This window comes from Bufo bufo, chromosome 9, assembly GCF_905171765.1.
Source record: "Bufo bufo chromosome 9, aBufBuf1.1, whole genome shotgun sequence".
NCBI lineage: Eukaryota > Metazoa > Chordata > Amphibia > Anura > Bufonidae > Bufo > Bufo bufo.
In genome coordinates, this window is record NC_053397.1 from 38,951,090 (window position 1) to 38,964,307 (window position 13,218).

The 13,218-nt window shown below is 49.1% G+C and overlaps 1 protein-coding gene across 9 annotated transcripts in view; it reads left to right on the forward strand.

Moving 5' to 3' along the window:
- Window positions 1-2,127: 2,127 nt before the first annotated feature.
- The window catches only part of CACNA1D (calcium voltage-gated channel subunit alpha1 D), a 368,921-nt gene continuing 357,830 nt past the window's right edge, over window positions 2,128-13,218 (forward strand). For all 9 annotated transcript variants that reach the window (XM_040408273.1, XM_040408281.1, XM_040408272.1 and 6 more), the window contains exon 1: window positions 2,128-2,362. In XM_040408273.1, the coding sequence (XP_040264207.1) occupies window positions 2,335-2,362 (28 nt within the window). In that variant the 5' untranslated portion in view covers window positions 2,128-2,334. The remainder of the gene's footprint in view (window positions 2,363-13,218) is intronic.

The window sequence follows — 13,218 nt, forward strand, 5'->3', positions numbered from 1 at the left end:
CACTTGAATGGGGCAGAGCTGCACCTAGGCCATGTGACCCATGAACGGTGACATCACATGGCCCAGGAGGAGGAGCGCCGCAGCCTCTTCAAGCTGTTGATCGCCGCGGACTCCAGGAGTGGGACCCCCACAGATCTGATATTGATGACCTATCCTGACGATTGGTCATCAATATCAGAATCTTGGTAAACCCCTTTAAAGGGATTGTCTGGTCTTAGCAAGGTATACGGTCGAGGTCTGCGATTGGCTGCATCGGTCATGTGTTTTCAACATGACATCAGTGCTGCAGCCAAAGAAGAACTGGACCCAGTGACGATGTGCATGGGGGACACATCACTGCTGTGACCAGTCAATGGCTGCAGCTGCCACATCACCCCCCCCCCTCCCCATCAAACAAGAAGTTTACCAGTGGGGACTGGAGCACAGCAGTAGTAAGGAGCAAGTAAGCATCATTCCCTCCGCAGGTGCGGAGACGTTGGGGGTTGAGCTGAAGGTGTATATACCCCTGGCTGGCCACCCACTGACTATATATGTCTGGGCGTTCGGCGGATGTTTTACTCTAATTGTGCAGCTGCAGGAGCGGGGAGGCGGCTGTCAGTGACAGAAGGGCCCCCCATAGAGAAGGCAGGGATGGTTTTTACTGCTCTGGTCTAAGTGGTTATATGATCGCCAGGGCCCGGGGTCTCAGCAGACCCAGATCAGCGCTGCAGTGAAGTTGTACAACCTCGCTACGTGCTGTATTCCCGGTTACAGGAGAAATCGGTAATTATTAAAAAAAATATTAAAATTAAATGACCTCCAAAGGTCTTGTATGACCTTATGGAGGCGGGTACAAGGTATAAAAAAAAATAAAAAATCACCACATGCCCCTCCAAATTTTAATTGCACATTTTATTAAAAATTTTTATTTTTAGGAAAAACAAAAACAACAAAATACTAAGGGTACTTTCACACTTGCGGCAGAGGATTCCGGCAGGCAGTTCCGTCGCAATCCGGATGCAAACTGATACGGATCCGTCTGACAAATGCATTGAAATACTGGATCCGTCTCTGCGGTGTCATCCGGAAAAACGGATCCGGTATTAATTATTTTGGCATTTTTAAAGGTCTGCGCATGCGGATCCGTTTTGCTGGAACACTTAATGCCGGATCCGGCACTAATACACTGCAATGTAAATGAATGCCGGATCCGGCATTCCGGCAGGTGATCAGTATTTTTGGCCGGAGACAAATCTGCAGCATGTTGCGGTATTTTCTCCGTCCAGTGACTGAACTGATGCATCCTGATCGATCGGATTGCTCTCTATTCAGAATGCATGGAGATAAAACTGATCAGTTCTTTTCCGGATTTGAGCCCCTAGGACTGAACTCAGTGCCGGAAAACAAATACGCGAGTGTGAAAGTACCCTAAAATAAAAATGACAAAAATAAGGCATTATGTGTGCACAAAAATGATGGACATAACCAAGTGGTAAAGAAAAAAATAATAAAAATGCCCCGGATGAGGAAGGGGTTAAGTGACCTGAGGTATTGCCCTCTGTCTGACAGGGGCAGGTGCCACCTCTCAGTATATAGGAGCACACCTCACCAAATAGCAAGGCCCAGAAGTTGATTTAGTCATACATTTCCAGGAGGAATAACAGAGGAATTATACAATGTGGATGTTTCTCATAGGCTGAGCATGATGGTGGAGGGGCAGTTCAGGGGGTATTTCTTTAGGGTATTAGTTAAGGGAGTCTATGGTGGTGACACATTTGGCTTTTAACCCTATAATTGCCGCCCAGCTGTCCTTGTCACCTCTCACATAAAGCCGTGACGTCCTCCCCGTGCACCTGCCCCGCCGTTCTCCCGTGAGCACACGGCCCTCACCATCCTCCTCTCCCCGGCAGCAGCGCAGGGCACTGGGGGACCAGCTGACCGCTCTTCCATCCTCCAGCTCCCCTCCGCTCAGCATCTCTCGCTCTCAGCCAATCAGAGGCCAGGAGCGCGCCGCCATCAGCCAATCGGCGCCCGGATGAAAGCACGCCCAGCCCTCGCACCCCCAGCGAAGGTTATTTTGCTAGTCACGTGACTCGAGGCGCAGAGAGTTAATTCCCAGCCCCGCCTCCTCCCCACAGGGCACGTTAACCCATTCTCCACCAGTCAGCAGTGACGGGAGACAGGAGCGGTTGCCATGAGAACCACGGTCGCCCGGATGTGAGAAGATGCCGGCCGGAGCTGCCAGCGATCGCCCGGTGCCTCATCAGTGACATGGGGGGCGGGTAGGAGAGGGGCCGGACGGAAGAGTGTGCGCGGCTCGGTGCGGGATCTCGGCTTTCTCTGGAGGGGGCAAGGATGGACGAGCCGGGGGAGCTCGGTGGAGGTAGGACGATTGTGTATGTGACAGCCGGACATCTGGGGGGGCACCGCCGACAGCCGGAGATCGCCCGCAGCCTTCATCCCGGTCCTGTCCGTGTGTATGACCGGAGCCCCGAGCACTGCAGCTGACCCCGACCTCCGGCCTGACCTACCTGTGCCCTGTCAGCGCCCAATACCTGACACCCCCCGACCCAGAGCCCACTGTCCTCACTGATCTAAAAGACAGGACCAGCTGCCATGTCAGCACACAATACCTGACACCCCCGACCCAAAATCCACTGACCTCTGACCTGATCCACAAGATGGGTCCTGTGCCATGTCAGTACCCTAGACCTGCACCCCCCGACCCAGAACCCACTGTCCTCACTCACCTGTACCTGATCCACATGATAGGACTTGTGTCTTGTCAGTACCTCACACCTGCACCCCCCCCCACCCAAAACCCACTGTCCTCACTCACCTGTATCTGATCTCTACATGACAGGACCGGCCGTCATGTCAGTACCTCACACCTATACCCCCCCCGACCCAGAACCCACTGTCCTCACTCACCTGTATCTGATCTCTACATGTCAGTACCTCACACCTATACCCCCCCCCCACCCAAAACCCACTGTCCTCACTCATCTGTACCTGATGTACAAGGCAGGACCTGCTGCCACGATGGTACCCCACACCTGCCCCCCAGACCCATCCTGATCCACACGTGTCACGTCAATACCCTGTACCTGCACCCATTTTTTTCTCTCTGATCCCATACACAACCCGTCAAGACCAGACGCCCAGATCTCCTCCTTGTACGGGACCCCAAATCTGATCCATAAGACCAGAAATCTGCATTCATGTCCACCTCATACCCTGACCCCATACCTTGACGTTTTCTGTCACCTCTGCCTGCTCCACAAGGCTGACGATCTGTACTCCGCGCTGGTTACCCACAAACTGGACACAACGTCCTCCCCATTCATCACTCTGTGATCCCAATACTCTACCCCTAGCCCAAAACCTGCACCCCTGAACCCCTACTCCTGTCTGTGTATCCCCATACCCAGGGGTAAACCTCAGGACCCTCTCCCCACAGCCGTGTTTCTACTTGTCCCTAACCCCATACTGTCATCTTGTGACCTCAGTCGTTCCGATCTGCCCCTTTATCTGTCTCCTAACCATGGCTCGGGTGCCTGCTCCTAGACCAAAGGTACAATGTCCTAGCTTCAGGGCATCAGTCACCTCGAAGTGCAACGGAAGGGTTTGTATTAGAGACCCAGCTGGACACCTGTCCTAACCCCCCATGCAGACCCCTGCTAGATGTCCCACCAGCTGTATTGTCTGTGTCATTGTCATCGCCAGATCTGTTACTGCTCATTTCCGAAATCCTTTCTCCCCAGAATGACTCTGTATGATGTGCAGCACATCCCCAAGTCTGTATGTGATGGTACTTACCTGCATGGGTATATTGTACAGCAGACTACAGACGGTTCGACATAAAAATCCCCATATACAGAAGTTAATGGCTGCACACATCAGATACTGCCCCATGTAACACGGCTATCCTCTTACACTATAATCCTGACCACCACGTCATAGAAAACGTATCTCAGTGGGCTGTAAGCGTGCATAGTGCTCGTCACCTATAGAAATCCACTGATTGTGCATAGTGCTCGTCACCTATAGAAATCCACTGATTGTGCATAGTGCTCGTCACCTATAGAAATCCACTGATTGTGTATAGTGCTCGTCACCTATAGAAATCCACTGATTGTGCATAGTGCTCGTCACCTATAGAAATCCACTGATTGTGCATAGTGCTCGTCACCTATAGAAATACACCGATTGTGCATAGTGCTCATCACCCATAGAAATCCGCTGATTGTGCATAGTGCTCATCACCCATAGAAATCCACCGATTGTGCATAGTGCTCGTCACCTATAGAAATCCAATGATTGTGCATAGTGCTCGTCACCCATAGAAATCCACTGATTGTGCATAGTGCTCGTCACCTATAAAAATCCACTGATTGTGCATAGTGCTCGTCACCCATAGAAATCCACTGATTGTGTATAGTGCTCGTCACCCATAGAAATCCACTGATTGTGTATAGTGCTCGTCACCTATAGAAATCCACTGATTGTGCATAGTGCTCGTCACCTATAGAAATCCACTGATTGTGTATAGTGCTCGTCACCTATAGAAATCCACTGATTGTGCATAGTGCTCGTCACCTATAGAAATCCAATGATTGTGCATAGTGCTCGTCACCCATGGAAATCCACTGATTGTGCATAGTGCTCGTCACCTATGGAAATCCAATGATTGTGCATAGTGCTCGTCACCCATGGAAATCCACTGATTGTGCATAGTGCTCGTCACCCATGGAAATCCACTGATTGTGCATAGTGCTCGTCACCTATGGAAATCCAATGATTGTGCATAGTGCTCGTCACCCATGGAAATCCACTGATTGTGCATAGTGCTCGTCACCCATAGAAATCCACCGATTGTGTATAGTGCTCGTCACCTATAGAAATCCACTGATTGTGCATAGTGCTCGTCACCTATGGAAATCCAATGATTGTGCATAGTGCTCGTCACCCATGGAAATCCACTGATTGTGCATAGTGCTCGTCACCCATAGAAATCCACTGATTGTGTATAGTGCTCGTCACCTATAGAAATCCACTGATTGTGCATAGTGCTCGTCACCTATGGAAATCCAATGATTGTGCATAGTGCTCGTCACCCATAGAAATCCACCGATTGTGCATAGTGCTCGTCACCCATGGAAATCCAATGATTGTGCATAGTGCTCGTCACCTATAGAAATCCACCGATTGTGTATAGTGCTCGTCACCCATAGAAATCCACTGATTGTGTATAGTGCTCGTCACCCATAGAAATCCACTGATTGTGTATAGTGCTCGTCACCTATAGAAATCCACTGATTGTGTATAGTGCTCGTCACCTATAGAAATCCACTGATTGTGCATAGTGCTCGTCACCTATAGAAATCCACTGATTGTGCATAGTGCTCGTCACCTATAGAAATCCACAGATTGTGCATAGTGCTCGTCACCTATAGAAATCCACAGATTGTGCATAGTGCTCGTCGCCTGTGGAAATCCGCTGACACTGTCTCCCTGTGATACTTGTGAAAGTCAATGATGGGTTGCGCTCCTTGCATTTCGGCTCTGAATCATTCCGCAATACTATAGCTAGCTTTCCGGTCTGGGGTTAACGCATGAAAATTCTCTTTGTTCTTAGACGGAATGATGCGTTCCGATTAGACAAGCGTGTGATTCCAAAAGGTCAGATGTGCACGAAATTTCTCATCATTGCAAAAAAATAAAAATAAAAAATGTTCTTTGCGTTGCGCCTGATGTGACGGAGTTGCTGATAGGTAGGGGGCAGTCACGTGCGGCAGACATTTCTGCGGCGTCCATTCATGTAAATGGGGTTGCTTCTGCAGCATGGGCATGGATTTCTGCAAACCCCGTTCATATGAATGGGACAGTTGCAGAAAATATAGCGGTGACAGGGCGGATGGGGACGCGTGTCCGGTCGATGGGACAGACTTCAATGATCAGAACTGACCCTAGACCTAATGATTATGCTAATTATTGGTAACTCATTGTGTCATTATCAGGTAGATCATCGTTAGGTCTGCAGCCAGCCTGCAGGACGTCTCAGGTGACATTATTACATTGGGGAACCCTGTTAACCCTTTACATGACTCTTCTGAGCTTCCTCGTCTCTTCATCAATCACAGACGGACGACAGGACGTCAATATCTCCAATCTCGCTGATCTCTTACTTTCTTCTATTGACTCCAGCATGGCGATCAGGGATGGAAAGTGTACAGTAGACCGGTGGTCTCCAGCCTGTAGCTCTCAGGCTGTTGTGAAACTACAACTCCTAATATCTCCTGACAGTTGTAGTTTAGACAGGCTGTAACGGTCGCGTACACACACACACAGGGGGGAGGGTAGTGACCACTGCGCTCCACCCTTACCCCTGGCCCTGCCTACTTGCCTCGCGAGTCCTAATGACAGGGGACAACTGGACGGCAATCCCTAACTTGGAGTAAGTGCAGGGATGACAGACAGACAAACAACAGGACGTGAACGGACCGAGTCAATACCAGGAAAGCTGCAAAGTACAAATGGAGCAAGCAGAGAATTGTCAGGAGAAGCCGGGGTCATAAATACCAGGAGAGCAGAGAAGTACAAGCGGAGTCCTAAGAGAGTAGTCAGGTGGGAGCCGAGGTCACAATACCAGGACGGATGCGCAGTACAAGAGGAGCAGGCAAAAGGATGGTCAAGGAACAGGATCAGGTAAGTATTCAGCAGTCCAACAAATACCAGGAACCTAGAAATTAACAGGCAACCTGTAGCCAGCAGGCTGCCTGTATTTATAGTGGGGAGTGAGGGTCATGTGACGTGGCCAGCGTCACATGACCGACAGACCAACCAGTCGAGCACCGAGTGATCAGCTCGGCGCTCAAGGCAGACTTAGGAGCAAGGAGCCACCCAGCTAGTAAAGCCGCCCTGGGAATGAGGTCAAACACAGAACCTCATTCCAAAAGCTAAGCAACAGTTCTGCGGGCAATGGGGGACCGAGTGCACTTTCGGAACCCCATGACACAGGCAGAGGTTCTGGGTAGTTATTGGGAACGAATGTTTGTAGGAAAGATTGTTCCCGATAATTGACCAGGGTGAATGTAACGAGTTCAATGGGTGATCGTATCTTTCGGCTGACAGCCGTGTCCACCCTTAGGCCTCTTTTTTACACATCAGTGAATCGTGGATGCACGCTGTTGATGGTCTCCACGGACCACTCACGTACCCAATGACTTTATTGTGTGTATTCACATGTCAGTGGTTTTCCACGAATCATGAGTCCACAGTGACGCCACGGAAGCATGCCCTATTTTTGTCCATGATTACGGATCCTCAAGCATATTATAGTCTATGGGTCTGTGAAAACCACAGAGAGAACACGGATGCAATCCGGTTTTGAAGGACCATTGGTGGAAGATACTCTGGAAAGTAATTTTCAGCCTAGCCGCGCATGCCGAATACGGATGAGACATGGAGGGCCAAAAACAGATTGACGGGACAGACACGGACATCTTCATGGAAGAACCACTGACCTTCTTGTCATGGATATCCTCCAGGACATGTACGTACCTTACAAGATAGGGAAACTACTGTTGTAGCCCCCTAGGATAGGGCTGGGCATCTGATTGTTGGGGTCTGACAGCAGATGTCCCTGTCCACTGTGTAGTGGTCATGCCAGATTACAACACCGTTGGCGGAGCCTTCTGCTTCTGGCATAGTCCGCTGTTTTGTCTCCACCACCAGCGGTAGTCTAAAACAGCTGATTGGGGGGGTGTCAGGTGACAGGTCATTAGCATCTAAAGGGTGGAAAACCCCTTTAAAAGGACTGTTGGGTATGTATTAAAATAAGTTATACTCACCCAACCAATCCCCCGCCATTCACGTTCTGACTCCTTCGCAGTCCCTGCCTGATAAAGGTTGGTGCACCCAGGGAGGTATGACGTCACCAGGCCACATGAGAAGGTCTTTAGATAGTGTGTGTGGGGGGGGGGGGGGGGGGGTTCAGAATGTGCTGAGTCTTCAAGGGCTTCTTGTGGGTTATGTTTTTGGGGTGGTGGACATGAGGATGGTGTGGGGACAGGGTGACCTTTGGGATTCTCCTAGGAACCCATACATTATAGTTACAAGTATCTCCGCTGGTGACTACTTCCTGGTCCCTCTCGACGTACAGGAAATGACCACCAATCACCTGGCCACCGCAGTGACCCACCTCATGATCATTTCCTACACGTCGAGAGGGATCGGGAGTAAAGTCCAGTGGTGAGCAGCAGGGATCGGTGAGTATATAACTCATTGATATTTTTTTTTTTAATGACACTAACCCTTAAAAAAAAATCTCAACAATCCCCTTAACACCGTAAATTTCCTGCTGGTTCATAGATATCAGCGAAGAACAACTCCGATAGCAAATGTATGGGGCACATGACCTCATCGAGTCTGCTCGTGTCCGCTCAGAGACGCCATTGCCCTTTTATTCTAGAAAGGAATTAACTCTGGCGAGGTTGTGGTATTATCTGCCCGACTCATCACGTTAATTGCATCGGCTCCTGGTTATGGAGCCCAATCCCCGGTATACACAAATCTCTATTCTTCTGCTGATTATTTGAAAGGGTTAATGGATTATGTATAGTGGATTACGGCTCATCACATGGAGCATATATGCCGCCTGCACACGTCTATATTGCCAGTGAGATATAATATCCCGGCCGCGCTGTTCTGTCCGTTATCTCCTCGTCTCGGTGTCGGGGCGGCGTCCGTCTGTCCTGTCTCCTGATATAATGTCGTATGGGTTATCACGGTGCGGGGGGGGGGGGGGGGTGGCTGCGGCTTCTCTTTGTGTGAACGGATTAGTTACCTCCACGCGGCGGGGGGGAGGTGTAGACATAATATCATTATACCTATATGCCTTCTGCCTTAGAGGTCGTACAGAACAGGTGAAGTTGCCGACAGATAAGACACATTATATACGCGTCTGCATTGTACGGCTGCGGCGCCCGTGTCGCCCCCCGTCATCTCACCGTAACATGCCAAAAATCGTTATTTCACCCATCCAGGATCAGAGTCATTTCCTTCTTCAGGACCGGATACAATTTAGACATTTTTTCGTTTTATTTTTATTTTATTTTTTCACTTTTTTTCATATTGGTTTTATATTTATACTTTGGTGGTCATTTATCAAGCCCATAGGAACCAATCAGATTCCACCTTTCACTTTCCAAAGGAGCTGTCCAAAATGAAAGGCGGAATCTGATTGGTTGCCATGGGCGACTAAGCCAGTTCTACATTACACCAGTTTGATAAATGACCCCCTTTATGCTTTTTAAAGGCTTTTTAGGCTTATGTATGGAAAATAGTAAAGATAAATTATGCTTTTTTACATTTTTATAGACTTTGTATACTGTGACTATTGATATATTACGTGTCAGATCTGGAGTAATCGGGTCTTGGCGAGCCCTCCAAGATCAATGCATGAGGAAAACATTCTTAGGGGAGTTTTTTTTGGTAACTACCGGAATAGACCTTTGCAGGAAATGATTATTATATTTTTTTCACACTACTCTTTCCCACTTTGCAGTTGCAGAGATAGTTAGTGCTGGGACAGGACTAGTTCTAGTTAGTCGTGTCAGCGGCCTCCTCGCCGTCCGTAGTCCTAGTGGTCATGTGACCAGGCAGGATGATCAGCGGCGGCGGTGGCGGCGCTCGTTGAGCACTTCTGTCTTCTCTCTGGGGCCCTCGTCTGTCTCTGACAGCTGGCACCTGACGTTCAGCTGCTTAAATACTGATGACCTATCCCCTGGATCTGATCGGTGGGGGTCTGACACCCGGGAACCCCGCCGTTCAGCTGTTTGAGAAGGCATTCGCACCCCTGCCTTCTTTCAGCTTTTCCTAGGCAAGCGACATCACGTTCATTGATCACATGGCCTAGGAGCATCTCGGCTGAGCCGCGGAGCTAGCGCGATCTTAAAAAGCTGATCGGCAGGGGGTCCCTGGTGTCGGACCCCCACCGATCAGTATTTAAATCTCGGAAAACCCTTTTAAACCAGCGCCGTGGACATTAAAGGGTAAGGGGTATTCCCATCTCAACCAATGGGGGCATCTCACTACTATATGCCCCCATTGTCTGATAAATGTGGGTGTACCACCTCTGGAACCTGCACCTACCTTGTAAACTGAGCCAGCCGGCAAAGTCCTGGAGGGGGGCGCCGCGCCTGCACGGCCTCTGCTTCCATTCACTTCAATAGGCCAAAGATCAACTATTTTTGGCAGCCCCGTAGAAATGAATGGAGTGCGGCTGCGCAGGCGCGGTGCCCCCTCTGTGACTTTGCCAGAGGTGGGACCAACACCTATCAGAAAATGGGGGCATATACCAGTGATATGCCCCCATTGTCTAAGATGGGAGTACCCCTTTAAATTAAGTGCCGTTCAAATATACAACTTGTCCTGCAAAATATAGGCCCTGATATTGGATAGTGGGGAGGACTATCGAATATCGGGGTCTTCTGACATTCTGATATGGATGACCTATCCTTAGCCAGTGTTGTGTCTTTAAAGGGAACCTGTCAGGTGGAATATGGTGTCTGAGCTGGGGGCCAGCGTGTTATAGAGCAGGAGGAGCTGAGCAGATTGATATATCGTTTTATGGGAAAAAATTCTGTAGAACTTGCATTTCATTCGTTTCAATTTCTGCTGATTTTTGGCTTTAAAGTCCAGGAGGCGGTGCTATCAGTGATTGACAGCTGTCTCTGTACACACAGTCATAGAGAGGAGGCTGTCAATCACTGATAGGACCGCCTCCTGGACTTCAAAGCCCAGAATAAGCTGGAATTTAGAGGGGTTTTCTGTGATGTTAATGGTGATGACCTATCTTCTGTATGGGACATGAGTATCTGATCGGTGGGGGTCCAACGCCGATCAGCTGTTTGAGAAGGCACCAGCCCTCGCAGCGTCACCTTCATCAGTCACATGGCCTAGGTGCAGCTCAGCTCCATAGAAGTGAATGGAGCTGAGCTGCAATTCCAAGCACAGCCACTATACAATGTACGGCGCTGTGCTTGGTAAGCTGTGAGAAGGCCGCGACACTCACAGGAGCGCCGCTGCCTTCTCAAACAGCTGATCAAGGGGGGTCCCGGGTGTCAGACCCCCACCGATCAGATACTGATGACCTATCCAGAGGACAAGTCATCAGTATGAAACTCCCAGAAAACCCTTTTATCATCTTCAAAAACCCCTTTAAATGAATATAATGCAAGTTACACTGAATATTTTAAAAAAAATAAAACTATCCATCAATCTGCTCAGCTCCTCCTGCTCTATAATATGCTGCCTGTAGCTTATGTTGCATTTTCAAGGGGACGGTTTCCCTTTAAGAGATTAATGACCGTTGTCTGTATGTAATCCGTTGTCCTGTCCCTTACGGTGGACGCGCAGGAAGCTGATCTCCTGCACTGAGATTTATTCGCCGCATTGATTTCTACACAATAATTGTTTGTTTTGTCCGGTCACATCGCGGCAGAATGGAGGGAACGACTTCCGACCGGGGAGAAAGACCTCCGGCGCAGCCGTCACTCCGGCAGTCTGAGTACTTCACGTTCCTGTCTCCAAATTGTAGAGTGGAAATTACTTTGAAAGCGTTTTGGGGGGGGGGAGACATTGACAGAATAATTACGTGTTTACGAAATCCATAGTGATCTGTGAGGAAAGCTATATAATTGGCGCGGTTCTGTCAGTCTCAGTCTTGTAGGGCGTCTAGTTATTATTTAACCCATGACCTCCTGCTACGTTAACGAGCCACATGTATAGGCCACGGTCATAAGGCCGTGTTCACATGACGTTTTTATTACTTCCATTTACGCGACCATCTGTTTAAAGAAAAAAATAAAGCCACATTAAAGGGGTTCTCTCACTTCAGCAAATAGCGTAGAGAAAATGAATACAAGGCACTTACTAATGTATTGTGATTGTCCATATTGCTTCTTTTGCTGGCTGGATTCATTTTTCCATCACATTATACACTGCTTGTTTCCATGGTTACGACCACCCTGCTTTCCATTAGCGGTGGTCGTGCTTGCAAACACTACAGGAAAATGCACCAGCCTATGTGCGCTCCCACGGTCCCGGCCACTAGAGAGGTTTTTTTCCTACAGTGTGCAAGCACGGCCACTGATGCTGGATTGCAGGGTGGTCGTAACCATGGAAACAAGTAGTGTATAATGTGATGGACACAAGGCACTTAGGTGTTACCAGTTGGGGGGGGGGGGTGTCCCTGCACAGTCTGACCAGGCAGCACTGGTGGGATAGTGTCAGACTGGGCAGGGACGCCCCCTCACCTGGTAACATCCAGTTGCAGACTACTGGTAGTACATTCGTAAACTTCTAGTAGGAATAATAAAGGAATGGCTCAACAAAGAAAAGATGCTGCAGAATTGAAAACTAGGTCTTACTAGGGACAGTGACAGACTTTGTAGGGACACATCACTTGGACGAGCGGCAGGGTTACACTTTAGTTCATACATTTTCTAGGAGGAATAACAGAGGGATGGCACAGTTCTGAGAAAGAAGTAGCAGAAGTGTTAGCATTGTCGCTGGTATATGAGGGAACTGCATGTGTAGCTCTTCCCGGATATAAACCTGTTATTACCCCAGCTTGCCTCGGTGATTGTAGTAATGGGGGGGGGGGACAAGGGCCGGTGATTGCCGGAGTCGCCTGGATTCTGCCCATGGGGCAGTTTATGTTATCGGCTCTCCTCATTACCCCCAGTAAATTGTTCCCGGGTGTCAAGCGGAGGTTTAAGAAATAGATTTTTTATTTTTGTAAATTCTTTATTTAGATTTCAGTGTTTTATAAAACATCGATATGAATCTAGTGTGGGACGCCGCCCTACAACGTGTCAGGATGGTCTCAAACGTTTTCTGTAAGAATGAATGATTATCGCTCAGGTCCATGTGCCTAGGCAGGGTAATTGAACACTAAGGGTCCGTTCACACGTCCGTAGTGCATTGCGGATCCGCAATACACCCGGCCGGCACCCCCATAGAAAAGCCTATTCCTGTCCGACAAGAATAGCATATGCTCTATTTTCTTGTGGAGCTGCGGACCGGAAGATCGGGGCCGCGCTCTCCGCATCCATTCCGTCCCCATAGAGATGAAAGGACGCTTGGCTTTTTCAGTCGAAAGTATGGACAGTAGGAGGCGCACTTTCACAACTTGGTATTTCGCAATTTTCAGGTTTATTGGTAGACAACGCG